Raw genomic sequence first — 27,299 nt, forward strand, 5'->3', positions numbered from 1 at the left:
AGATCTCTGCGACAAGGTAACCTCCACTGAGGAGATGAGGACATCCCCATCAGATCCGCAAACCACGTCCTTCACGGCCACGATGGAGCAATCAGAATCACAGATGCTCGCTCCTGCTTGATGCGAGCTACCACACGAGGGAGAATTGGTAACGGAGGAAAAAGATATACGAGTCTGAACCTCCATGGTACAGATAGTGCATCTATAAGTTCCGTCTGAGGATCCCTCGACCCGTACCTGGGTAGCTTGGTATTGAGGCGGGATGCCATAAGATCTATCTCCGGCATCTCCCACTTGCTGCATTTCTCTGTAAACACCTTGGGTGGAGAGACCATTCCACTGGGTGAAAGGATTGCCTGCTAAGAATGTCCGTTTCCCAGTTGTCCACACACAGAATGTGGATCGCTGACAGGGTACATCTGTGAGTCTCCGCCCACTTTAGTATCTGAGATAATTCTATCATCGCCAAGGGACTTCTCGTTCCCCCCTGATGGTTGACGTAGGTTGATATAGGCAACCGAGGTTATACAGGGAGTGCAGAATTATTAGGCAAGTTGTATTTTTGAGGATTTTATTATTGAACAACAACCATGTTCTCAATGAACCCAAAAAACTCATTAATATCAAAGCTGAATAGTTTTGGAAGTAGTTTTTAGTTTGTTTTTAGTTATAGCTATTTTAGGGGGATATCTGTGTGTGCAGGTGACTATTACTGTGCATAATTATTAGGCAACTTAACAAAAACAAATATATACCCATTTCAATTATTTATTTTTACCAGTGAAACCAATATAACATCTCAACATTCACAAATATACATTTCTGACATTCAAAAACAAAACAAAGATTGGGAAATTTGCGCTGTATTCGTGAAGATGGAGCTTAGCATCGGACGTAGAAGGCCTAGAGCGGCGGCTCATACATAGGCAGCGCCACCCCCCTCGGTGTACCGAGGGTTTTTTTTGCCTTAATTGGGGCTCCACAAATCTCGTTAGAGTTACACAATCCTATGCAAAACTCTACCAGCAAAAAAGCACCTGAAAACGGGAAGATATCTTTACCTATTCCTCATCCCTGCACTGAAAAAATGGCTACCACACAGGAAATAGGCCTGCAAGCACGCTTTGATTACCGCATGGAAAGATTGGAACGTTGCTTCCAGACTTTGCTTGCAAAGGCTCCTTGGGACTATTTCATGCAGGTTTATCAACAGCAGAAACAGCACAAGCAAGCTCCTATATCTGTGGAGAAAGAACCCAACCCCAACCTAGAGACACTTAAAACTACCGGACCTCCGTTGACACTTATGTGTGCAAGGGGACCTTTACACCTTACTTCACAACCGACAGACCATGTGGCGGGAGCCTATGAGAAGGCTAAATCGGAGGATGCTGTCGATGTCGAGTCTTCACTCAAAAAGATGCCTGCAACCAACAGCGTAACCGTAGCAGAAAAGAAGGCAGGTGATATAGCTACAAAGCCCCTAGCGTTAAATGGAACCTTGACAAGGGCAGAGCCGGTGAGAGGGCTCGGGGCATACTCCTGGGCTGCCTTAGGCACCGGACTGATCCCAGCTTCAGCATGCATTACCAAGCCTGTTAATTTGGGACTTTCGTATAACCAGCTAGGCTCTGCTGAGGTATCCCTTTCTGTGAACTTGAATGTGAACGACCTTAAATTAGCTGACTCAAATCGATATTATATCTGCAAACCGGGAGGTCAGGTTTGGGGTGTTGGGACGCTGTTTTCTTCTAAGGACTATGTGTGGACAGCAGAAGCTGGAACTTAGTGCAGGCTTTTGCCGGGTGTACATGGTTCACTACATGTTAAGGGAGAGTTCCAACTAACTCCAAACTGTTTTTGTTCTAAATGTTGTCCATTGTTGGGGTGCACTTGAGTATATAATCTATCTTGTAATGAGGCAGTTTTAGTGTTTCCACATATCTCATTATTGTTAATTATATTGCCAAGCCGGAAGGGCGCCAATGAGGCCTTCACTTATTATTTACATAGCTTACTTCCTGCGGCTTACGGCCTGAGCCGGGGAGGGGGACATACTTATTTGCAAAAGGCTTGAATCTAAGAGGGTTTGATCTCTGCGGTTAGTCTAATAAGTTTATTTTTGTTGCACTGTTTTCTATGCCTACTAACCACTTATGAATAATGTGATGGTTGTCTGTTCTCTCCTAATATTGCTCAGGACGCAACATTGCTCCCGTATTGCCCTTATTTATATCTGTATGTTTCCTGGGGGTTACGTGGGGGGCCCCTAGGGAAGTATCCTACAATATACCACACAAATGGGGTCCTGTGTTTTTTTTAAATTGTAGCACTGATTACTGGCATTCAGAATGAGAGAGTTTTTCTTCATTGTGTTATCCCATATATATGATAATTCATTACTACATTGTTCTTGGCAAAAAACAAAAACAGAATTTATGTTTACCTGATAAATTACTTTCTCCAACGGTGTGTCCGGTCCACGGCGTCATCCTTACTTGTGGGATATTCTCTTCCCCAACAGGAAATGGCAAAGAGCCCAGCAAAGCTGGTCACATGATCCCTCCTAGGCTCCGCCTACCCCAGTCATTCGACCGACGTTAAGGAGGAATATTTGCATAGGAGAAACCATATGATACCGTGGTGACTGTAGTTAAAGAAAATAAATTATCAGACCTGATTAAAAAACCAGGGCGGGCCGTGGACCGGACACACCGTTGGAGAAAGTAATTTATCAGGTAAACATAAATTCTGTTTTCTCCAACATAGGTGTGTCCGGTCCACGGCGTCATCCTTACTTGTGGGAACCAATACCAAAGCTTTAGGACACGGATGATGGGAGGGAGCAAATCAGGTCACCTAGATGGAAGGCACCACGGCTTGCAAAACCTTTCTCCCAAAAATAGCCTCAGAAGAAGCAAAAGTATCAAACTTGTAAAATTTGGTAAAAGTGTGCAGTGAAGACCAAGTCGCTGCCCTACATATCTGATCAACAGAAGCCTCGTTCTTGAAGGCCCATGTGGAAGCCACAGCCCTAGTGGAATGAGCTGTGATTCTTTCGGGAGGCTGCCGTCCGGCAGTCTCGTAAGCCAATCTGATGATGCTTTTAATCCAAAAAGAGAGAGAGGTAGAAGTTGCTTTTTGACCTCTCCTTTTACCGGAATAAACAACAAACAAGGAAGATGTTTGTCTAAAATCCTTTGTAGCATCTAAATAGAATTTTAGAGCGCGAACAACATCCAAATTGTGCAACAAACGTTCCTTCTTCGAAACTGGTTTCGGACACAGAGAAGGTACGATAATCTCCTGGTTAATGTTTTTGTTAGAAACAACTTTTGGAAGAAAACCAGGTTTAGTACGTAAAACCACCTTATCTGCATGGAACACCAGATAAGGAGGAGAACACTGCAGAGCAGATAATTCTGAAACTCTTCTAGCAGAAGAAATTGCAACCAAAAACAAAACTTTCCAAGATAATAACTTAATATCAACGGAATGTAAGGGTTCAAACGGAACCCCCTGAAGAACTGAAAGAACTAAGTTGAGACTCCAAGGAGGAGTCAAAGGTTTGTAAACAGGCTTGATTCTAACCAGAGCCTGAACAAAGGCTTGAACATCTGGCACAGCTGCCAGCTTTTTGTGAAGTAACACAGACAAGGCAGAAATCTGTCCCTTCAGGGAACTTGCAGATAATCCTTTTTCCAATCCTTCTTGAAGGAAGGATAGAATCTTAGGAATCTTAACCTTGTCCCAAGGGAATCCTTTAGATTCACACCAACAGATATATTTTTTCCAAATTTTGTGGTAAATCTTTCTAGTTACAGGCTTTCTGGCCTGAACAAGAGTATCGATAACAGAATCTGAGAACCCTCGCTTCGATAAGATCAAGCGTTCAATCTCCAAGCAGTCAGCTGGAGTGAGACCAGATTCGGATGTTCGAACGGACCTTGAACAAGAAGGTCTCGTCTCAAAGGTAGCTTCCATGGTGGAGCCGATGACATATTCACCAGATCTGCATACCAAGTCCTGCGTGGCCACGCAGGAGCTATCAAGATCACCGACGCCCTTTCCTGATTGATCCTGGCTACCAGCCTGGGGATGAGAGGAAACGGCGGGAATACATAAGCTAGTTTGAAGGTCCAAGGTGCTACTAGTGCATCCACTAGAGCCGCCTTGGGATCCCTGGATCTGGACCCGTAGCAAGGAACTTTGAAGTTCTGACGAGAGGCCATCAGATCCATGTCTGGAATGCCCCACAGTTGAGTGACTTGGGCAAAGATTTCCGGATGGAGTTCCCACTCCCCCGGATGCAATGTCTGACGACTCAGAAAATCCACTTCCCAATTTTCCACTCCTGGGATGTGGATAGCAGACAGGTGGCAGGAGTGAGACTCCGCCCATAGAATGATTTTGGTCACTTCTTCCATCGCCAGGGAACTCCTTGTTCCCCCCTGATGGTTGATGTACGCAACAGTTGTCATGTTGTCTGATTGAAACCGTATGAACTTGGCCCTCGCTAGCTGAGGCCAAGCCTTGAGAGCATTGAATATCGCTCTCAGTTCCAGAATATTTATCGGTAGAAGAGATTCTTCCCGAGACCAAAGACCCTGAGCTTTCAGGGATCCCCAGACAGCGCCCCAGCCCATCAGACTGGCGTCGGTCGTGACAATGACCCACTCTGGTCTGCGGAAGGTCATCCCTTGTGACAGGTTGTCCAGGGACAGCCACCAACGGAGTGAGTCTCTGGTCCTCTGATTTACTTGTATCCTCGGAGACAAGTTTGTATAGTCCCCATTCCACTGACTGAGCATGCACAGTTGTAATGGTCTTAGATGAATGCGCGCAAAAGGAACTATGTCCATCGCTGCTACCATCAAACCTATCACTTCCATGCACTGCGCTATGGAAGGAAGAGGAACGGAATGAAGTATCCGACAAGAGTCTAGAAGTTTTGTTTTTCTGGCCTCTGTCAGAAAAATCCTCATTTCTAAGGAGTCTATTATTGTTCCCAAGAAGGGAACCCTTGTTGACGGAGATAGAGAACTCTTTTCCACGTTCACTTTCCATCCATGAGATCTGAGAAAGGCCAGGACGATGTCCGTGTGAGCCTTTGCTTGAGGAAGGGACGACGCTTGAATCAGAATGTCGTCCAAGTAAGGTACTACAGCAATGCCCCTTGGTCTTAGCACAGCTAGAAGGGACCCTAGTACCTTTGTGAAAATCCTTGGAGCAGTGGCTAATCCGAAAGGAAGCGCCAAGAACTGGTAATGCTTGTCCAGGAATGCGAACCTTAGGAACCGATGATGTTCCTTGTGGATAGGAATATGTAGATACGCATCCTTTAAATCCACCGTGGTCATGAATTGACCTTCCCGGATGGAAGGAAGAATTGTTCGAATGGTTTCCATTTTGAACGATGGAACCTTGAGAAACTTGTTTAAGATCTTGAGATCTAAGATTGGTCTGAACGTTCCCTCTTTTTTGGGAACTATGAACAGATTGGAGTAGAACCCCATCCCTTGTTCTCCTAATGGAACAGGATGAATCACTCCCATTTTTAACAGGTCTTCTACACAATGTAAGAATGCCTGTCTCTTTATATGGTCTGAAGACAATTGAGACCTGTGGAACCTCCCCCTTGGGGGAAGCCCCTTGAATTCCAGAAGATAACCTTGGGAGACTATTTCTAGCGCCCAAGGATCCAGAACATCTCTTGCCCAAGCCTGAGCGAAGAGAGAGAGTCTGCCCCCCACCAGATCCGGTCCCGGATCGGGGGCCAACATTTCATGCTGTCTTGGTAGCAGTGGCAGGTTTCTTGGCCTGCTTTCCCTTGTTCCAGCCTTGCATTGGTCTCCAAGCTGGCTTGGCTTGAGAAGTATTACCCTCTTGCTTAGAGGACGTAGCACTTGGGGCTGGTCCGTTTCTACGAAAGGGACGAAAATTAGGTTTATTTTTGGCCTTGAAAGGCCGATCCTGAGGAAGGGCGTGGCCCTTACCCCCAGTGATATCAGAGATAATCTCTTTCAAGTCAGGGCCAAACAGCGTTTTCCCCTTGAAAGGAATGTTAAGTAGCTTGTTCTTGGAAGACGCATCAGCTGACCAAGATTTCAACCAAAGCGCTCTGCGCGCCACAATAGCAAACCCAGAATTCTTAGCCGCTAACCTAGCCAATTGCAAAGTGGCGTCTAGGGTGAAAGAATTAGCCAATTTGAGAGCATTGATTCTGTCCATAATCTCCTCATAAGGAGGAGAATCACTATCGACCGCCTTTACCAGCTCATCGAACCAGAAACACGCGGCTGTAGCGACAGGGACAATGCATGAAATTGGTTGTAGAAGGTAACCCTGCTGAACAAACATCTTTTTAAGTAAACCTTCTAATTTTTTATCCATAGGATCTTTGAAAGCACAACTATCTTCTATGGGTATAGTGGTGCGTTTGTTTAAAGTGGAAACCGCTCCCTCGACCTTGGGGACTGTCTGCCATAAGTCCTTTCTGGGGTCGACCATAGGAAACAATTTTTTAAATATGGGGGGAGGGACGAAAGGAATACCGGGCCTTTCCCATTCTTTATTTACAATGTCCGCCACCCGCTTGGGTATAGGAAAAGCTTCTGGGAGCCCCGGGACCTCTAGGAACTTGTCCATTTTACATAGTTTCTCTGGGATGACCAACTTGTCACAATCATCCAGAGTGGATAATACCTCCTTAAGCAGAATGCGGAGATGTTCCAACTTAAATTTAAACGTAATCACATCAGGTTCAGCTTGTTGAGAAATGTTCCCTGAATCAGTAATTTCTCCCTCAGACAAAACCTCCCTGGCCCCATCAGACTGGTTTAGGGGCCCTTCAGAACCATTATTATCAGCGTCGTCATGCTCTTCAGTATCTAAAACAGAGCAGTCGCGCTTACGCTGATAAGTGTGCATTTTGGCTAAAATGTTTTTGACAGAATTATCCATTACAGCCGTTAATTGTTGCATAGTAAGGAGTATTGGCGCGCTAGATGTACTAGGGGCCTCCTGGGTGGGCAAGACTCGTGTAGACGAAGGAGGGAATGATGCAGTACCATGCTTACTCCCCTCACTTGAGGAATCATCTTGGGCATCATTGTCATTGTCACATAAATCACATTTATTTAAATGAGAAGGAACTCTGGCTTCCCCACATTCAGAACACAGTCTATCTGGTAGTTCAGACATGTTAAACAGGCATAAACTTGATAACAAAGTACAAAAAACGTTTTAAAATAAAACCGTTACTGTCACTTTAAATTTTAAACTGAACACACTTTATTACTGCAATTGCGAAAAAATATGAAGGAATTGTTCAAAATTCACCAAAATTTCACCACAGTGTCTTAAAGCCTTAAAAGTATTGCACACCAAATTTGGAAGCTTTAACCCTTAAAATAACGGAACCGGAGCCGTTTTTAACTTTAACCCCTTTACAGTCCCTGGTATCTGCTTTGCTGAGACCCAACCAAGCCCAAAGGGGAATACGATACCAAATGACGCCTTCAGAAAGTCTTTTCTATGTATCAGAGCTCCTCACACATGCGACTGCATGTCATGCCTCTCAAAAACAAGTGCGCAACACCGGCGCGAAAATGAGGCTCTGCCTATGATTTGGGAAAGCCCCTAAGAATAAGGTGTCTGCCGATATAATCTTATCAAAATACCCAGATTAAATGATTCCTCAAGGCTAAATATGTGTTAATAATGAATCGATTTAGCCCAGAAAAAGTCTACAGTCTTAATAAGCCCTTGTGAAGCCCTTATTTACTATCTTAATAAACATGGCTTACCGGATCCCATAGGGAAAATGACAGCTTCCAGCATTACATCGTCTTGTTAGAATGTGTCATACCTCAAGCAGCAAGAGACTGCTCACTGTTCCCCCAACTGAAGTTAATTCCTCTCAACAGTCCTGTGTGGAACAGCCATGGATTTTAGTAACGGTTGCTAAAATCATTTTCCTCATACAAACAGAAATCTTCATCTCTTTTCTGTTTCAGAGTAAATAGTACATACCAGCACTATTTTAAAATAACAAACTCTTGATTGAATAATAAAAACTACAGTTAAACACTAAAAAACTCTAAGCCATCTCCGTGGAGATGTTGCCTGTACAACGGCAAAGAGAATGACTGGGGTAGGCGGAGCCTAGGAGGGATCATGTGACCAGCTTTGCTGGGCTCTTTGCCATTTCCTGTTGGGGAAGAGAATATCCCACAAGTAAGGATGACGCCGTGGACCAGACACACCTATGTTGGAGAAATCCAACACGCAATCTTATAAAGCATTGTATCTGTGGGGCACCGCAACTCATTATGTTTTCTCAAAATTGAATTGACACAAACTGCTATCCTAGAGAGGAAGGAGGTAGATCTGGAAGTTTTACCTTTTCTTAACTATTGTCTCCCAATATTTAGGGCCTGGTTTCAATCCTATTTATGTTAAAGCTTAAAATGAATATGAGAGCTCCCAATTAAGGTTTTTGCATCATTTTAGTTGTTATTTTAGGACAGGAAAGTCTTTACAGCATTATTACTTTAGAGATGCATTTTTTGTTTGTTGTTTGTTTTTTGTTCTTTTCTTTTAAACCCCTAAAAAGAATTTTGTCATACTAAGGATCCAAGAGTGATCCACTGAATCTAGGTTAGGGGAGAAAAATGAGGGGAAAGGTTATTTTACTATGGGCGCATCTCATGTCTTTGAATATGCAATGTATATAAGTAATGTTGATTGTAATTTGCAACCACTGCTTGTTAAAAAAAAAAATTCTACCCTCAATAAAAATATTAAAAAAACAAAAAACAAAACAAAAACAAATCAGTGACCAATATAGCCACCTTTCTTTGCAAGGACACTCAAAAGCCTGCCATCCATGGATTCTGTCAGTGTTTTGATCTGTTCATCATCAACATTGCGTGCAGCAGCAACCACAGCCTCCCAGACACTGTTCAGAGAGGTGTACTGTTTTCCCTCCTTGTAAATCTCACATTTGATGATGGACCACAGGTTCTCAATGGGGTTCAGATCAGGTGAACAAGGAGGCCATGTCATTAGATTTTCTTCTTTTATACCCTTTCTTGCCAGCCACGCTGTGGAGTACTTGGACGCGTGTGATGGAGCATTGTCCTGCATGAAAATCATGTTTTTCTTGAAGGATGCAGACTTCTTCCTGTACCACTGCTTGAAGAAGGTGTCTTCCAGAAACTGGCAGTAGGACTGGGAGTTGAGCTTGACTCCATCCTCAACCCGAAAAGGCCCCACAAGCTCATCTTTGATGATACCAGCCCAAACCAGTACTCCACCTCCACCTTGCTGGCGTCTGAGTCGGACTGGAGCTCTCTGCCCTTTACCAATCCAGCCACGGGCCCATCCATCTGGCCCATCAAGACTCACTCTCATTTCATCAGTCCATAAAACCTTAGAAAAATCAGTCTTGAGAAATTTCTTGGCCCAGTCTTGACGTTTCAGCTTGTATGTCTTGTTCAGTGGTGGTCGTCTTTCTTACCTTGGCCATGTCTCTGAGTATTGCACACCTTGTGCTTTTGGGCACTCCAGTGATGTTGCAGCTCTGAAATATGGCCAAACTGGTGGCAAGTGGCATCTTGGCAGCTGCACGCTTGACTTTTCTCAGTTCATGGGCAGTTATTTTGCGCCTTGGTTTTTCCACACGCTTCTTGCGACCCTGTTGACTATTTTGAATGAAACGCTTGATTGTTCGATGATCACGCTTCAGAAGCTTTGCCATTTTAAGAGTGCTGCATCCCTCTGCAAGATATCTCACTATTTTTGACTTTTCTGATCCTGTCAAGTCCTTCTTTTGACCCATTTTGCCAAAGGAAAGGAAGTTGCCTAATAATTATGCACACCTGATATAGGGTGTTGATGTCATTAGACCACACCCCTTCTCATTACAGAGATGCACATCACCTAATATGCTTAATTGGTAGTAGGCTTTCGAGCCTATACAGCTTGGAGTAAGACAACATGCATAAAGAGGATGATGTGGTCAAAATACTCATTTGCCTAATAATTCTGCACTCCCTGTATTGTCTCATTGGAATCTGATAAACTGGGACGAACCCAGAAGGGGCCAAGCCTTCGAGGCATTGAAGATTGCCCGGAGTTCCAATATATTGATCGGAAGGGAGGAGGACTCCTGAGTCCACAGACCTTGTGCCTTCTTGGCACCCCAAACGGCTCCCCAGCTGGAAAGGCTTGCGTAAGTAGTCACAATCTCCCAGGATGGTCTCAAGAAGCACGTGCCTTGGGACAGATGATCTGGACAGAGCCACCAAGAAAGCGAGTCTCTCGACAGATTGTCCAGCACAATCTGTTGAGACCGATCTAAATGGTCGCCGTTCCATTGTCTCAGCATGTATATTTGTAAGGGTCTCAGATGGAATCTGGCAAAAGGAATGATGTCCACACAGGACATCATGAGTCCGATCACCTCCATACACTGGGCCACCGAGGGTATCAAGGAGGCCTAGAGGGCAAGACATGCAGAAGTTAGCTTGCAACGTCTCTAATCTGTGAGAAATATTCTCATGGATATGGAGTCTATTATTGTCCCCAGGAAATTCACCCTTGTACTTGGAGTAAGAGAACTCTTTTCCAAGTTAATCTTCCATCCATGTGATCGAAGAAGACTGAGAAGACTGAGAAAGAAGTGTTCTTCCGCTAGACGAAAAGATGGTGCCTGTACCAAGATATTGTCCAGGTAAGGCGCTACTGCAATACCTCATGTTCTGTCAACAGCTAAAAGAGCCCCCAGAGCCTTCGAAGATCCCCTATAGAACCTAAAAAGGCAGTCCTCTTTTCTGGTCTTGTAGACAGGCTGTAGAATAGGAATCTGCCCCTGGGCGGATGAGATTTGAATCCTATCCAGTATCCCTGAGATACAACGTCCAGGACCCAAGGATCCTGTACATCCTGGAACCAAATGTCTGAAAAGAGAGACAGTATGACCCCGACTCAATCCGATCCCAGATCGGGGGCCGCCCCTTCATGCCGTTTTGTTCTCGGCGGGCTTCTTAATCTGTTTGGACTTATTCCGGCTTCCAAGTACTCTCGGGCTGCTCGGACTTGGATGAGGATTGCCATCGTCGTGATTTGTCAGAACGAAACTTCGACAATTGCCGTCCCTTAGGCCTATTCTTCTTATCCTGCGGTAGGAAGGCACCTTTCACTCCGGTAACTGTAGAAATAATGGAGTCCAGCCCTGGACCAAATAGAATCTTCACCTTGAAAGGAAGAGAAAGGAGTCTGGATTTAGAAGTCATATCCGCAGACCAAGACTTCAACGAGAGAGCCCTGCGGGCTAGGACCCTAAAGCCAGAAACCTTTGCATTTAGGCAAATAATCTGCATATTTGCGTCACAGGTACGAAGTATACATACTTTGTTTGTGTAGCGTAGTCCTATATAAGGGTTAATTTGACAATATGTGTATATGCTGGATGAAACGGTAACCGTGAAACGTGTTGCATTGTATCTGCACTTTTTTCAGCATGAGTGGTTTTTAACTTGTTTTTATTGTTTTAATAAACAACTTTGAAAAAGTTTTAACCAATAGCTCTCATTGCTGTACTTACATTACTACGCTACCTAGGGAGGTATATAGGTCTACCTCCCATATTTCTCCCTGCCTGGCTCTCTTGGGGAGTGTAACAACATCTTGATCCAGCTGCCCCCTGTGGGGTATACCTCTCTGGCTGATCCAGTGTTTTCCTGTGTCCAGCTAGCTGGTTTGCTGTGAAGAACCAGCCTGCTCCTATTGGCACAAGTGGGTGCCTCTACACCATGTGAGTACCCTGTGATAATTATGTGCTGATATCCTGTCGTTTATCGATTCACACATACGGTGCCTCTTTCCTTGTGTTTGTTATCTTCAGAATTACCTACTTTTGGTGAAGTTAGAGAGCAGCCTGATCCGGATTGACAACATACAAGTGTCCAGCGTCCATTAAAGTATTTTACTACATCAATAAGACTTTTTCTGGGACAGAACTATTACCACTATTATACAATTCCCAAGTACACTGGTATTGTATGGTATTTTAGTGAGAGATTGTCTCTTATTGTGTATTTTATTTTGTTTTGTGTTTTTTTATATTTGAGACTCCACATTTTTGTGTATATAATATTGGTTTATTGATATTTAGCGACTCCTATAGGGTGTGTCTCGACCCTTTTTCTTTTTCGCGTCACAGGTGAAGGAGTTAGCAATTCTCAGAGATTTAATTCTCTCCTGAATATCCTTGAGGGAAGTCTCCACCTCAATGAGCACCGACAGAGTGTGGCACCAGTAGGTAGCTGCTCCAGCAACCGTGGCTACAGCTGCCGCTGATTAAAATAAAAACCCTGTATGTTGAAACATCTTCCTTAGAAAAGTTTCCATTTTCTTGTCCATAGGCTCTCTAAAAGAAGAACTATCCTCCAGAGGGATAGTAGTATGCTTAGCCAGCGTAGAAATAGCACCATCCACCTTAGGGATGGAGTCCCACAAATCTAATTGAGAGTCAGGGACCAGGAATAATTTTTTAAAAGTAGACGAGGGGGAAAAAGTTCCTATTCTTTCCCATTCGTTACTAATAATGTTCACCATCTTAACTGGCACAGGAAAAGTCACGGGGACCTTCCTGTCTTCATAAACCCTGTCTTATTTAGGGATCTTAGGTTCCTCAGGGAGTGTAGCCTCTGGAACCTCTAGCGTAGACAGAACCTCCTTTAATAAAAAATGCAGATGTTCAATTTTAAATCTAAAGGAGGGTTCCTCCGCTAAAGGAGGTTTAGAAACTGAAGTCTCTGACTCAGAAAGTTCACCCTCTGAAGCTATAGAGGTTAACTCATCCTTGGATAGCTGGGACATAGTAGCTAAATCCGACAAATATTTAGATGACTCTAAGTCAGGAGAACTATGTTTAACCTCTTACGTTTGCTAGAGGGAGGTAAGGCACTCAGGGCAGCAGACACCGCCGATTGTAACTGTGTGGTAAAGTCCGCAGGAAAAAAGCCCCCTCAAGATGGAAGATTAGTTGAGCTGCGGGGAACTGCATGTATAGCGGGTAGAGTAGAAAGGGTAGTAATCTCTCGGGACACAAATTCCTGAGAGGTAGATGGCTCAGAGGGGCTAATAGCGCTATGAGTATTAGCAGGCTTGTCTCCCTTCTTAGACTTTAGAACAGTGCTTAGGCAAATGGAACAAAATTGAGCAGGCGGGCAAACCACAGACTCCTCACAATATAAACAGGAATTACTAATCAGTACAGAAGGAGCGGAACCTTCTAATGCAGTATCAGAGTCCTCCAAAGCTAAGATATATCCACATAATTGTTTTAATTTTTTATGCAACTAAAATCATACAATATATTTTTATTTAAATTTAATGTTAGCTAATTTATTTATTTTTCCTCTCACATGTTTAATGATTGTGTATACTATTTGGCAATCCTTAGTACAGGCAGGGTTAAGTTCACATATGTTTGTAATTCTTGGTGATTGATTGTCCTTAAAAGGTGTATCCAGTGCTTGCAATTAACAGCAGTGAACAAGTGTGGAAGCCCCACACGAAACATGTTTGCCGTGTCTTGCAATACTGGAACACCATGATTGAATTTGTGAGTTGTATCTCACATTCCCTGTTTTTAATTGCTTTCTACTACCAATAAAGACTTTTCTACTTTTAAAAACAAGAGTCACTGTGCGTTTCCTGAGGAGGAGGAGTTGCGATAGACTTACCTGTTTCCTGTTTGTATGCTGCTTGGCGTTCTAACGAAGACGCTGTCTTACGACACCCTTACTTTGGAGAAGGCTGATTGACGTGTGCACTCGCTGAAGACACGCTGCCGGAGAAGACGTGGAGGTGGTGAGCGCTAGGGATCTGATGTGTTTGCTAAGATATATCCGCAGAAGGACAGACAAAAAAGAAACACTTTTATTCAAAAAACGGCACCTTTATAATCCCAAAAGGCAGCTGGGGCACTCACCACATCCTAGACCAAGTCAGCTAACAATGAAAACGCTCTCCTTAGGAGTGATGTCCGCAGCAGGATCGAAGAAAAAAGAAAAGACCGTACTCGGTCACGTGGTGCATAGGACAAGACTTCACCTGCTATGAAAAAGGCGCTAAGCTATTATGAGCTGCGCAACATTCAAAAACGAAAGTGAAACCTATTTGTTAAAAAGCCAAAAGCACACAGTCTATGAGCCCCAAAAAACTCACATTAAAGTAGATATATATAACCCCTAGCTGTTCAAATAATCTCCCTGAAGGAGATATTAGCCCTTGATCCTATTGAGGCATAAAACTGTCTTACCCTCCAGGATCCATGCTGTGGAACAGGCACAGCCTCTCAAGTGTGACAGTCTAGAAGCAACACTCTGACATGGTGAGTGTGTAAAAGCAAGCCGTGAAACTCGTCAACACCGATTGCTCAGGAGTTGTTAGGCGACAGTCTGGATGGGTTTGCAGAAAAACTTTCCCTGCAAGTCCAGTCCTTTCTTGAAGGGAACGTACCCATTACAGGACTATCCAAATCTTCTGACACTTCTCTGCCACCTCCTATAGTGACGAAAGGCAAAGAATGACTGGAGGATAGGGGAAGTGGGAGGGATATTTACGCCTTTGGTGGCCAGGTGTTGTATTTCCCAACAGTAAGGAATGAAGTTGTGGACTCTCCCTACCTTATAGAAGGAAAATAATAATAATATTAGTCTCTCGGAGCTCTAAACATGAACGATCTTTATAGGAAATGCCAGTGAGTTTATCAGATACTCACCAAATTCAGGCTGCGTTTCAGTCAATATTTAATTCTGGTCAGTTTAAAGTCATTAATAACAAACCCATACTGCTGTTGGTAAATTGTCTGCATCTTACTTACCCAATCAGGATGCTCGCTGATATCCCCTGGAACAACCTCTGCTGGAGGAGGGGTGTAGTCTTTCACAGAGGTGCTAAATTCAACTGGTCCCGTTCCAGGCAGAGGAAGCTTCAGCAAAGGGTAACTACAAAAGAGGAAATGAGAAAGAAATCTATGTACATGTAGAAAAAAGACGGAGACAAGATCAGTAAAAGATGATAAATAAAAATGTGCAAACAAAATGGGGTAAGATATTAAGAGGTGGAAACAACAATCAAAGTAGTAAGGGACAGTTGAAATGAGTGTAATTAATCAGAGAGAGAGAGAGAGAGAGAGAGAGAGAGAGAGAGAAGGTGAAAAACAAATTATGCTTACCAGATAATAAAGACACTCCTTATACAGAAGGAAATTAAATTATCTGGTAAGCATAATTTATGTTTTCCTTCTTAATATAAGGAGAGTCCACGGCTTCATTCCTTACTGTTGGGAAACTTATACCCAAGCTCTTGTCTAGAGGGAACTGAATGAAAACGGGAAGGGACAAAAAAAAAAGAGGCGGACCCCTGCAAAACCTCTCTCCCGAAGGCTGCTTCAGCTGAAGCATAAACATAAAATTTATAAAAATTAGAAAAAGTATGTAAGGAGGACCAGGTAGCCGCCTTACAAAATCTGCTCCAGAGGACTCGTTCTTAAAGGCCCAAGAGGAAGCCACTGCTCTGATAGAATAAGACATAATTCTCTGAGGAGGTCTTTGTCCCGCTGTTTCATAGGCTATCGGATAAGACTCCTCAACCAAAAAGATAAGGAAGTCTAAGAGACCTTCTGACCCTTACGCTTCCCAGAATATGCCACAAATAACTAAGAAGTTTGTCTAAAATCCTTATTATGAAGTAAATGTTCCTTTGAAGGAGGAGGATTAGGACAAAAGAAGGAACCACAATCTCTTGATTGATGTTACGGACACAACTTTAGGGAGAAACCCTTAGTATGTAGGACAGCCTTAACCGAATGGAACACCAGATAAAGAGGCTCACATTGCAAAGCGGCAAACTCAGATACTCTGCATGCCGAGGTAATAGCCAGTAGAAAGAGAACTTTCCAGGACAATAATTTAATATCAATTTCATGCATAAGCTCAAACGGAGCCCTTTGCAAAACTTTAAGAACCAAATTCAGACTCCATGGTGGAGCCGAAGATCTGAACACAGGTCTGATCCTAATCAAAGCCCTAACAAAAGACTGAACATCTGGAAGCTCAGAGAGCCTCTTGTGCAGTAAAACAGACAAGGCCGAAAATATGTCCCCTGAAGGAACTGGCCGAAAGACCCTTCTCCAGACCATCCTGGAGAAATTGCAGAATCCTGGCAACCTTAACTTTATGCCAAGGAAAACCACGCTCGTCACACCAGAATAAGGAGGTTCTTCACACCTTATGATAGATGCGACGAGTAACTGGCTTACGAGCATGGATGAGAGTATCAATAACTCTCTCTGAAAAACCTCTCTTGGCTAGGACTAAGCGTTCAATCTCCACGCAGTCAGCCTCAAGGAATCTAGATTTTGATGAGCAAAAGGACCTTGTTCCAGCAGATCCCTGCGACAAGGTAACTTTCATGGAGAAGAGGACATCCTCACTAGGTCCGCAAACCATGTCGTTGGCGGCCACGATGGAGAAATCAGTATTACTGACGCCTGCTCCTGCTTGATGCGGGCCACAACCCGAGGAAGGAGTGGTAATGGCAGAAAAAGGTAGATTAGATTAAACCTCCAAGGCACCGCTAATGCATCTAATAGCTCCGCCTGAGGATCCCTGGATCTCGACCCATATCTGGGTAGTTTGGTATTGAGACGAGACGCCATGAGATCATTTTCTGGCATCCCCCACCTGAAGCATATCTCCGGAAACACTTTGAGATGGAGAGACCATTCCCCTGGATGAAAGGATTGTCTGCTGAGAAAATCCGCTTTCCAGTTGTCCACACTAGGAATGTGGATCGCTGACAGCGAACAGCAGTGGGCCTCCGTCCACTCCAGAATCCGAGATACTTCCCTCTTTGCTAGGGAGCTTCTCGTTCCCCCCTGATGGTTGATGTAAGCCACAGAGGTTATATTGTCTGATTGGAATCTGATAAACCGGGACAAACCCAGAAGAGGCCAAGCCTTCAGAGCATTGTAGATTGCTCGAAGCTCCAAAATGTTGATCGGGAAGGTGCGTTCCTCCTGAGACCACAGGCCCTGTGCCTTATTGGCACCCCAAAACAGCTCCCCATCCTGAGAGGCTCGCGTCCGTAGTCACAATCTTCCAGGATGGTCTGAGAAAGGATGTCCCTCGGGACAAATAATCTGGACAGGGCCACCAAGAGATCGATTCTCTCGACCAGTTGTCCAGGGAAATCTGTTGAGACAGATCCGAATGATCGCCGTTTCACTGCCTCAGCATGCGCAGCTGTAGCAGTCTGAGGCGGAACCTGGCAAAAGGAATTATGTCCATGCTGGACACCATGAGACCAATTACCTCCATACACTGAGCCACAGATGGCCCTAAGGAGGTCCGGAGGGCAAGACATGCCGAAGCTAGCTTGCACCGTCTCTGGTCGGTTAGAAATATCCTCATGGATAGTGAATCTATTTTAGTATCCAGGAATTCTACACTGGTGCTTGGAATCAGAGAATGCTTCTCTAAGTTTATCTTCCATCCATGTGATCAAAGAAGAGAGAGAAGAGATACCGAATGGTCCTCTGCTAGACGAAAGGATGGTGCTTGAACCAGAATGTCGTCCAAGTAGGGAACTACTGCTATACCCTGGGTTCTGGTGACGGTCAGGAGAGCTCCTAGAACCTTTGTAAAGATTCTTGGGGCCGTAGCTAGACCAAACGGATGTGCAATGAACTGGAAGTGCTGATCCAGGAATGCAAACCTTAGAAACTGGAAGTGGTCCCTGTGGATTGGAACGTGAAGGTAGACATCCTTCAGATCTATAGTGGTCATGAACTGTCCTTCCTGAACTAGAGGAAGAATGGACCATATTGTCTCTTATCTTGAACGAGGGGACATTTAGAAATTTGTTTAAGCACTTTAGGTTCAGAATTGGGCAGAAAATACCCTCTTTCTTTGGGACCACAAACAGGTTTGAGTAGTAACCCAAACCTCTCTCTGCAATAGGAACCAGGACAATGACCAAGGAGGACAGATCCCGCACGCACCACAGAAAGGTTTCCCTCTTTTCTGGTTTTAAAGACAGTCTTGAGAGGAGAAATCTGCCCTTGGGTGGATGAGATTTGAAACCTATCTTGTATCCCTGAGCTATGACCTCCAGGACCCACGGATCCTGCACGTCCCTGGACCAAGCGTCTGAAAACAGCGACAGCCTGCACCCTACACGATCCGGCTGTGGATCGGGGCCGCCCCTTCATGCAGACTTGTTCTCGGTGGGCTTCTTGTTCTGCTTGGATTTATTCCAGGATTGAGCCGGCTTCCAAGTGTTCTTGGTTTGGGCTTAGAGAAGGACTGCTGACGCTGGGACTTTTCAGAACGAAAGGAACGAAAATTAGAACCTGTCCCTTAGATTTGTTCTTTTTAGCCTGCTGTAGGAAGGCACCCTTGCCCCCTGTAACCGTAGAGATAATGGCGTCCAGGCCTGGAGCAAATAAAATGTTTCCCTTAAAGGGGAAGAATAGAAGTCTAGACTTAGAAGACATGTCAACAGACCGGAACTTCAGCCAGAGCGCCCAACGCGTCTGCACTGAGAAACCAGCGACTATAGCATTCAGGCGAATAATCTGCATTATTAAAAGAAAGTTCACAATTCTGCTTGCTGTTACGATAATTTGTACACATGAAAATATATAATATACTCATTCCAATAAAAATTAAAGACACCAGTGTCAAATTTTGGTTTTGTTAACCTTAATCTTAATAAAATAAAATAATAGAACATTAGCAGTTAATACATTATTCAAAGAAATGATAATAAATATAGGTTACTATTACCCTCATTTATTTAGTGAAACTTCTATCGCGCATAATATGTAACAGTAGTTTTGTACTCTGTACAAATTCTGACACATTATATATGAGATTACCGGACACAGTAACTCGTCCCTGAAGACACAATGTTCCTTATATATGTTCAAATAAAATAGTGTGGTGAATTATACGGTCTGGTAGAAAATGTCTGCATTTGTTAAAAATTGTATGCACTTATCTCAAATCAGGGGCTTGTCCAAATGGCCCAATGGGATTTCAAAGTATAATAGATAGTACCTTTTTCTTGTTATCAAACGGTTACTCCATTTGCCACAGATTGGATAGTACCTGTAGGATTTTGGGTATCACAACCTCTGCACTTTAGTTGGTGGTGTCAGCGGTTCATGTTGGGCTGCAGCGGGAAGCTTAATTCGCCCGGGATTTTCTCCTCCGCCAATTTAGCTTTTTGATTTCCTAGTTTAGTGCGCTCACTTCTTTGAAAATAATTCTGGTTGAATTCACTCCTACTGCTCCACCTGTACACTTGCACTGTTTCTCAGTGTACCAAGCAGTCTCTTTTTTGCTGGTGTTGCGGTTATGGGAGTGTGAACAGCTGATAATTTTCAGACACTTTTAAAAACACTTATAAAAACTCAGTCCACAGTTCTAGGAGCTCAAGGCAGGGTATCAACGGGTATCGGCTCCCAAAGAGGTTTTGTCAAGATAGTTTGTCTCCTCTGCTCCTTCTATATTTAAGGCCAACTTGTTAGCCCCTTATTTATCATATGCAAATTAGGGTGGATAAACATTCATTCTATTCATGGTTTCTTTAACAAGTTATATCAAGAGTTATCACCACTTGATAAAGTTTCTAACTTCGAAAGAGCAAATCTTTTATCTCATATAAAATCACATATTTATTATATAATCATTTATCATAAAAATAGTATAACCTATTATCCAATGACAGCTTCTCAGAAAAAATAATGAACTTTCTTGCACATATTATAATCAACCATTAATCACTAATAATGAGATATATAAAAAAACACATATAAATACATATACAAATATAATATATATATATATATATATATATATATATATATATATATATATATATATATATATATATATATATATATATATATAAAAGAGGGTATAAAATATATGATTTTGCAATTAAAAAAAAATACTTTTGGTTGGAATTTGTAATTACTAACTTTATTGAAATTCCTCCATACATATATATATATATATATATATATATATATATATATATATATATATATATATGTATAATTTATGCAATCTTTCTATGTTCATTCCATAATATGTTATCAAAACAGTGAGTTAGATCTTAACCACCTGTTTTGATAAAATAAATGAATGTTTATCCACCATAATTTGCATAAGATAAATAAGGGGTTAACAAGTTGGCCTTAAATAGAGGAGGAGCAGAGGAGACAAACTATCTTGACAAAGCCTCTTTGGGAGCCGATACCCGTTGATACCCTGCTTTGTGCTCAAAGAACTGTGGACTGAGTTTTTATAAGTGTTTTTAAAGGTGTCTGAAAATTATCAGCTGTTCACACTCCCATAATCGCAACACCAGCAAAAAAAAGAGACTTCTTGGTACATTGAGAAACAGCATAAGTGTACAGGTGGAGTGGTAGGAGTGAATTCAACCAGAATTATTTTCAAAGAAGTGCGCGCACTAAACTTGGAAATCAAGAAGCTGATTGGCGGAGAAGAAAATCCCGGGCGAATTAAACTTCCAGCTGCAGCCCAACGTAAACCACTGACAAGCGGCGCTAGAGGAAACCAGAGGATCCCACAGACTAAAATGCAGAGGTTGTGATACCCAAAATCCTACAGGTACTATCCAATCTGTGGCATTTTACATTGAAATCCCATTGGGCCATTTGGACAAGCCCCTGATTTGAGATAAGTGGATACAATTTTTTAACTAATGCAGACATTTTCTACCAGACCGTATAATTCACCACACTATTTTATATGAACATATATAAGGAACATAGTGTCTTCAGGGACGAGTTACTGTGTACGATAATCTTCTATATAATGTGTTAGAATTTGTACAAAACTACTGTTACATATTATGCGCAATAGAAGTTTCACTAAATAAATTAGGTTAATAGTAACCTATATTTATTAACATTTCTTTGAATAATGTATTCGCTGCTAATGTTCTATTTTATTTTATTTTCTTAAGATTAAAGGGCCACTAAACCCAAAATCTTTCTTTCATGATTCAGATAGAGAATACAAATTTAAACAACATTACAATTTACTTCTATTATGTATTTTGCTTCATTTTTTTAGATATCCTTAGTTAAAGAAAAAGCAATGCACATGGGTGAGCCAATCACACGAGGCTTCTATGTGCAGCAACCAATCAGCAGCTACTGAGCATATCTAGATATGCTTTTCAGCAAAGAATATCAAGAGAATAAAACAAATTAGATAATAGAAGTAAATTAGAAAGATGTTTAAAATGACATTCTCTTTCTAAATCATGAAAGAAAAAAATGTGGGTTTCATGTCCCTTTAAGGTTAACAAAACCAAAATTTGACACAGGTGTCTTTAATTTTTATTGGAATTATCGTAACAGCAAGCAGAATCCATCTATCCATTATTCTTGTACAATTGTGTTGCACCTTGTGAGAAGTGTAATTAGTGGGATAGGCTAAGTGCTGTTCAGACTAAGTTCATAGACCATCTCTATCTGTGGAATAACCTGCATGTTTGCATCACAGATAAAAGAATTAGCAATTCTCAAAGCCTTAATCCTGTCTTGGATAACATCGAGGGGACCCTCCACCTCAATTAATTCCGTTAAGGAGTCGCACCAGTAGGCCGCAGCCCCAGCAAACAAGGCAACAGCCGCTGCCAGTTGAAATAAATATCCCGTATGCTGATACATTTTCCTGAGAAAAATTTCCGTCTTTTTATCCATTGGCTCTCTGAAAGACGAGCTATCCTCATGAGGGATAGTAGTATGTTTAGCTAATGTGGAGATAGCACCATCCACCTTAGGGACGGAACTCCACAACTACAGCTGAGAATCCGGTACCGGGAATAATTTTTTTAAGGCAGACAAAGGGGAAAAGGAAGATCCAATTCTATCCCATTCGTTTTTAATAATATTCGCAATTTTTACAGGGACAGGAAAAGTTAGCGGGGCTACCCTGTCCTCGTACACTCTGTGTAATTTAGGGATCAAAGGGTTGTCAGGCAACTTGGCCTCTGGAACCTGTCGACAGAACCTCCTTTAGAAGAAAACGCAGGTGTTCAATTTTAAATCTAAAGGCTGGCTCCTCCGCAGCTGGAGGCCTAGAGGTAGAAGACTCCGATCAAGAAATTTCACCCTTTGACAACTCAGAGTTTGACCCATCCTGGGATAGTTGAAAGGCAGACAAATCAAGCAAATCACTGGATGTCCCCTGGACCGGAGAGCTATGTTTAACCTTTTGCTAGCGCTTAGCAGGGCGAGGTAGAGCACTAAGGGCCTCAGACACGGCCGTTTTTAGCTGCACGGTAAAGTCTGATGGTAAAAGGCTCCCTCCAGACGGAGGATCAGGCGTGCTACAGGAAGCTGCATGTCACAATGGAGATGATTGATTGGTATGCACCTCATGGGACGGCGAGTCATCAGAGGTGGACAGCTCAGTCGTACTAAAAGTGTTAACCTTCTTAGACATAATAAACTTGTTGATGCATATGGAACATAGTTGAGAGGGCGGGCACACCAAGGCCTACTCACAATATAGACAGGTATTACTATTAGAAATACAGTGTGTACCCTCAAGCATATCAAGATCCTCCATAGCTTGCGCTAACAACAGTAGGATACAAATAAATGCACTTTTATTTCTCACCTTTATACCCCCAATGACTGGGGCACTCACCACCTCCTAGACCCAGGCAACCAGAGAAGAAGCAACCTCTCCAATAGCTAGCTCGGTCAGGGAAAGAGAAAACAAAAGTATGACCACACCCGGTCACATGGTGCACAATGCAGGACTGCCCCTGCTATGAGAAAAAACGAGCAAAGCTACATGCTGCTCAGCGTTCAAAGTGAAAGTAAAACACCTGTATGTTTCGTTACCGAATAACAGTCTATGAGCCCAAATAAATCTCACACATAAAGCAGCATAAATCAAAAACACTTTCAACATAAGTTAAAATTGAAACGATCTTACCAGAATCCGTGCTGTGGAACAGAAACACAGTCTATCAAGTGTGACAGTCTTGTAGCATGTGACGAAAGAATGACTGGGGGATAGGGGAAGTAGGAGAGGTATTTAAGCCTTTGGCTGGGGTATCTTTGCCTCCTCCTGGTGACCAGGTTCAGTATTTCACAACAGTAAGGAATGAAGCCGTGGACTCTCCTTATATTAAGAAGGAAAGGGGGGGGGGGGGAGATAGTGATATGGAAAAACAAAATGGCCAGGGAGAAAACCAGAACAATTAAACCAAATCAAATAAGCTGAGAAAACACTACATACATGTGACGTTCAGCAGGATGATGTAATAATATAAATAACATACCATAAACACGTGCAACTAATACATTGCATCACCCTAATTAAGCATGCAACGTATAAACAGTACAGATCGCACATGAGAAAAAGTGTAACCTGGTACTGGCATTGTACGCAATATCACAAAACGGACCTCTGGAAATGAAGGAGGAAGCTCTATAAAAGCAGCCATGTGCCATACTGGGGGCACTTTATTAAGGGAATTTAAACATGCAGAGAATACATAAATTAGAAATACATGATAATCCTTCTTAGATACTACATTATTATGCTCATATTATAATTGCTTTGAAATGATTGTTGATATGCGTGTTCCCACTGCCAGTCTACGAGGTGAAGTCACTCAGGTCACTATATTGCATCTAATGAGTCACAGCCTTTTTTAAAGCTATTTAGGAACCAGCAAGGTATAGGTAAGGGTCATATTGCCCAAAAGCATTCATTCTGTCAGCTGTGCAGTTGCTTCTCTCGACGAGCAGTGAGAGTAGTTTAGATCATAGATCACAGTAGGTACCAAACGGGTTTATTTTACCATATCACAAGACATGTGTGTCTTCTTCAATACTGCTGAACAAAATCTGCAGCTTCCAAATAAACGTTTGTTATTAGACGTAATGGGAGCAGACAACTGTCTTGGTACAAGATGCATGGTGTTACAGAGGTATACTAGAGTTGTTCTTCTGTAGTTGCATTAAAGGCTCATTATACTTCCGCAGAATTTGCACTGCTACAAAACCACTACTCTGAGGAATAGGATGCTCCAAGTAGGGAACGGATTGTTGCTCGCTGGAGGTTGTGAGTAATAAGCAGATTTAGATATTAAATTAAGGAAAATGGCACTCAAGTAACCATTCAGCAGAATGATTCAATCAATAATAGCACGAAATTAGTATCAAAGTAGTCCGATCAGTTACATTGGAATAGATTCTGTAAAGCAGACGTGTGTTTAAAAGAAGTAATTCCTCGTACAGGTCACAAGACAGGTTTCTCAGAAAAGAGCAGCTTCGACCTCTGGGCTTATAATGTATTTTATATTCTCCAGTTAAAGTAACAGCTGCTGAAGCACCAGGTTATAAAATATTAAAGTGCCATGAACAGGCGCCCAACCTAAGCCTCAAGGGTCAAAAGGAAGCCAAGATATCCTATTCTCCCTACTGCAGCACGGGTGAGGGCTGCTTAGACTTGGTCTTATTGTGGCAAAAACAGAGATTATTAAAAAAATAATCAAATGGGAGGTTTTAAAATGTACAGGAATATTTGCTTTATACTTTTAGTTTTAATTAGATTTGACTCAGACATTTCAGTTCTGAGCTCTGATTTTTGGGAACAGCATCTATGACTCACACCAATGTGAGTTTACCAATAGAGATGGAAAGTGCTTAGCAGAAAGGAAAGACATTAGAATATTTGTTCTGTATTGTTATTGTGTTGTCAAGAGAGGACATCTTGAAAATACTAGTTTGGATCACAGATGCCATGTGACAAAGAAGTCCGTATTAATACAGCTTTATTATTCGTTAATAGTACAACTAATTATTTTTAGGGTTTTGCAGTGCTATTTAATCTATATATTTTCTGTTAAAGATACATTAATCTGCACAAAGCGGATTTATAACCCTTCTTTTAAAACTGAAAAAAAAGAACTGGATTTTCTTTGTTCAAACACATTTTGCATTAAAAAAAAAAAAGTAACTTTCTTAATTGATGAATATTCAATTTGTCTCCAATTTTATATTTTTTTTCAAATAGTTTTCATATTAAAAAAAAAATTTAAAAAAAAATATCTATACATGCAATAATGTAACCAAGTGATAGAAAATAAACTATCTATAGAATTTACAAATGATGCTTAAAGGGAGATGAAAATATAATTAAATAAAAAATAATAATAAAAACAGAATTTATGTTTACCTGATAAATTTCTTTCTCCAACGGTGTGTCCGGTCCACGGCGTCATCCTTACTTGTGGGATATTCTCTTCCCCAACAGGAAATGGCAAAGAGCCCAGCAAAGCTGGTCACATGATCCCTCCTAGGCTCCGCCTACCCCAGTCATTCGACCGACGTTAAGGAGGAATATTTGCATAGGAGAAACCATATGGTACCGTGGTGACTGTAGTTAAAGAAAATAAATTATCAGACCTGATTAAAAAACCAGGGCGGGCCGTGGACCGGACACACCGTTGGAGAAAGAAATTTATCAGGTAAACATAAATTCTGTTTTCTCCAACATAGGTGTGTCCGGTCCACGGCGTCATCCTTACTTGTGGGAACCAATACCAAAGCTTTAGGACACGGATGAAGGGAGGGAGCAAATCAGGTCACCTAAATGGAAGGCACCACGGCTTGCAAAACCTTTCTCCCAAAAATAGCCTCAGAAGAAGCAAAAGTATCAAACTTGTAAAATTTGGTAAAAGTGTGCAGTGAAGACCAAGTCGCTGCCCTACATATCTGATCAACAGAAGCCTCGTTCTTGAAGGCCCATGTGGAAGCCACAGCCCTAGTGGAATGAGCTGTGATTCTTTCGGGAGGCTGCCGTCCGGCAGTCTCGTAAGCCAATCTGATGATGCTTTTAATCCAAAAAGAGAGAGAGGTAGAAGTTGCTTTTTGACCTCTCCTTTTACCTGAATAAACAACAAACAAGGAAGATGTTTGTCTAAAATCCTTTGTAGCATCTAAATAGAATTTTAGAGCGCGAACAACATCCAAATTGTGCAACAAACGTTCCTTCTTTGAAACTGGTTTTGGACACAGAGAAGGTACGATAATCTCCTGGTTAATGTTTTTGTTAGAAACAACTTTTGGAAGAAAACCAGGTTTAGTACGTAAAACCACCTTATCTGCATGGAACACCAGATAAGGAGGAGAACACTGCAGAGCAGATAATTCTGAGACTCTTCTAGCAGAAGAAATCGCAACTAAAAACAAAACTTTCCAAGATAATAACTTAATATCAACGGAATGTAAGGGTTCAAACGGAACCCCCTGAAGAACTGAAAGAACTAAATTGAGACTCCAAGGAGGAGTCAAAGGTTTGTAAACAGGCTTGATTCTAACCAGAGCCTGAACAAAGGCTTGAACATCTGGCACAGCTGCCAGCTTTTTGTGAAGTAATACCGACAAGGCAGAAATCTGTCCCTTCAGGGAACTAGCAGATAATCCTTTTTCCAATCCTTCTTGAAGGAAGGATAGAATCCTAGGAATCTTAACCTTGTCCCAAGGGAATCCTTTAGATTCACACCAACAGATATATTTTTTCCAAATTTTGTGGTAAATCTTTCTAGTTACAGGCTTTCTGGCCTGAACAAGAGTATCGATAACAGAATCTGAGAATCCTCGCTTCGATAAAATCAAGCGTTCAATCTCCAAGCAGTCAGCTGGAGTGAAACCAGATTCGGATGTTCGAACGGACCCTGAACAAGAAGGTCTCGTCTCAAAGGTAGCTTCCAAGGTGGAGCCGATGACATATTCACCAGATCTGCATACCAAGTCCTGCGTGGCCACGCAGGAGCTATCAAGATCACCGACGCCCTCTCCTGATTGATCCTGGCTACCAGCCTGGGGATGAGAGGAAATGGCGGGAACACATAAGCTAGTTTGAAGGTCCAAGGTGCTACTAGTGCATCCACTAGAGCCGCCTTGGGATCCCTGGATCTGGCCCCGTAGCAAGGAACTTTGAAGTTCTGACGAGAGGCCATCAGATCCATGTCTGGAATGCCCCACAGGTGAGTGACTTGGGCAAAGATTTCCGGATGGAGTTCCCACTCCCCCGGATGCAATGTCTGACGACTCAGAAAATCCGCTTCCCAATTTTCCACTCCTGGGATGTGGATAGCAGACAGGTGGCAGGAGTGAGACTCCGCCCATAGAATGATTTTGGTCACTT

At 42.4% G+C, this 27,299-nt stretch overlaps 1 protein-coding gene across 3 annotated transcripts in view; it reads right to left on the reverse strand.

Annotated features, from left to right (window-relative positions):
- SCAP (SREBF chaperone) overlaps nucleotides 1-27,299 on the reverse strand; it is a 490,982-nt gene that overhangs the window by 289,185 nt on the left and 174,498 nt on the right. For 2 of the 3 annotated variants that reach the window (XM_053713699.1, XM_053713698.1), the window contains exon 3: nucleotides 14,900-15,023. The exons of the other annotated variant lie outside the window; for it this stretch is intronic. In XM_053713699.1, the coding sequence (XP_053569674.1) occupies nucleotides 14,900-15,023 (124 nt within the window). The remainder of the gene's footprint in view (nucleotides 1-14,899; nucleotides 15,024-27,299) is intronic. 3 annotated transcript variants of the gene reach the window in all.

Source organism: Bombina bombina, chromosome 5 (assembly GCF_027579735.1).
Source record: "Bombina bombina isolate aBomBom1 chromosome 5, aBomBom1.pri, whole genome shotgun sequence".
NCBI classification, from domain to species: Eukaryota; Metazoa; Chordata; class Amphibia; order Anura; family Bombinatoridae; genus Bombina; species Bombina bombina.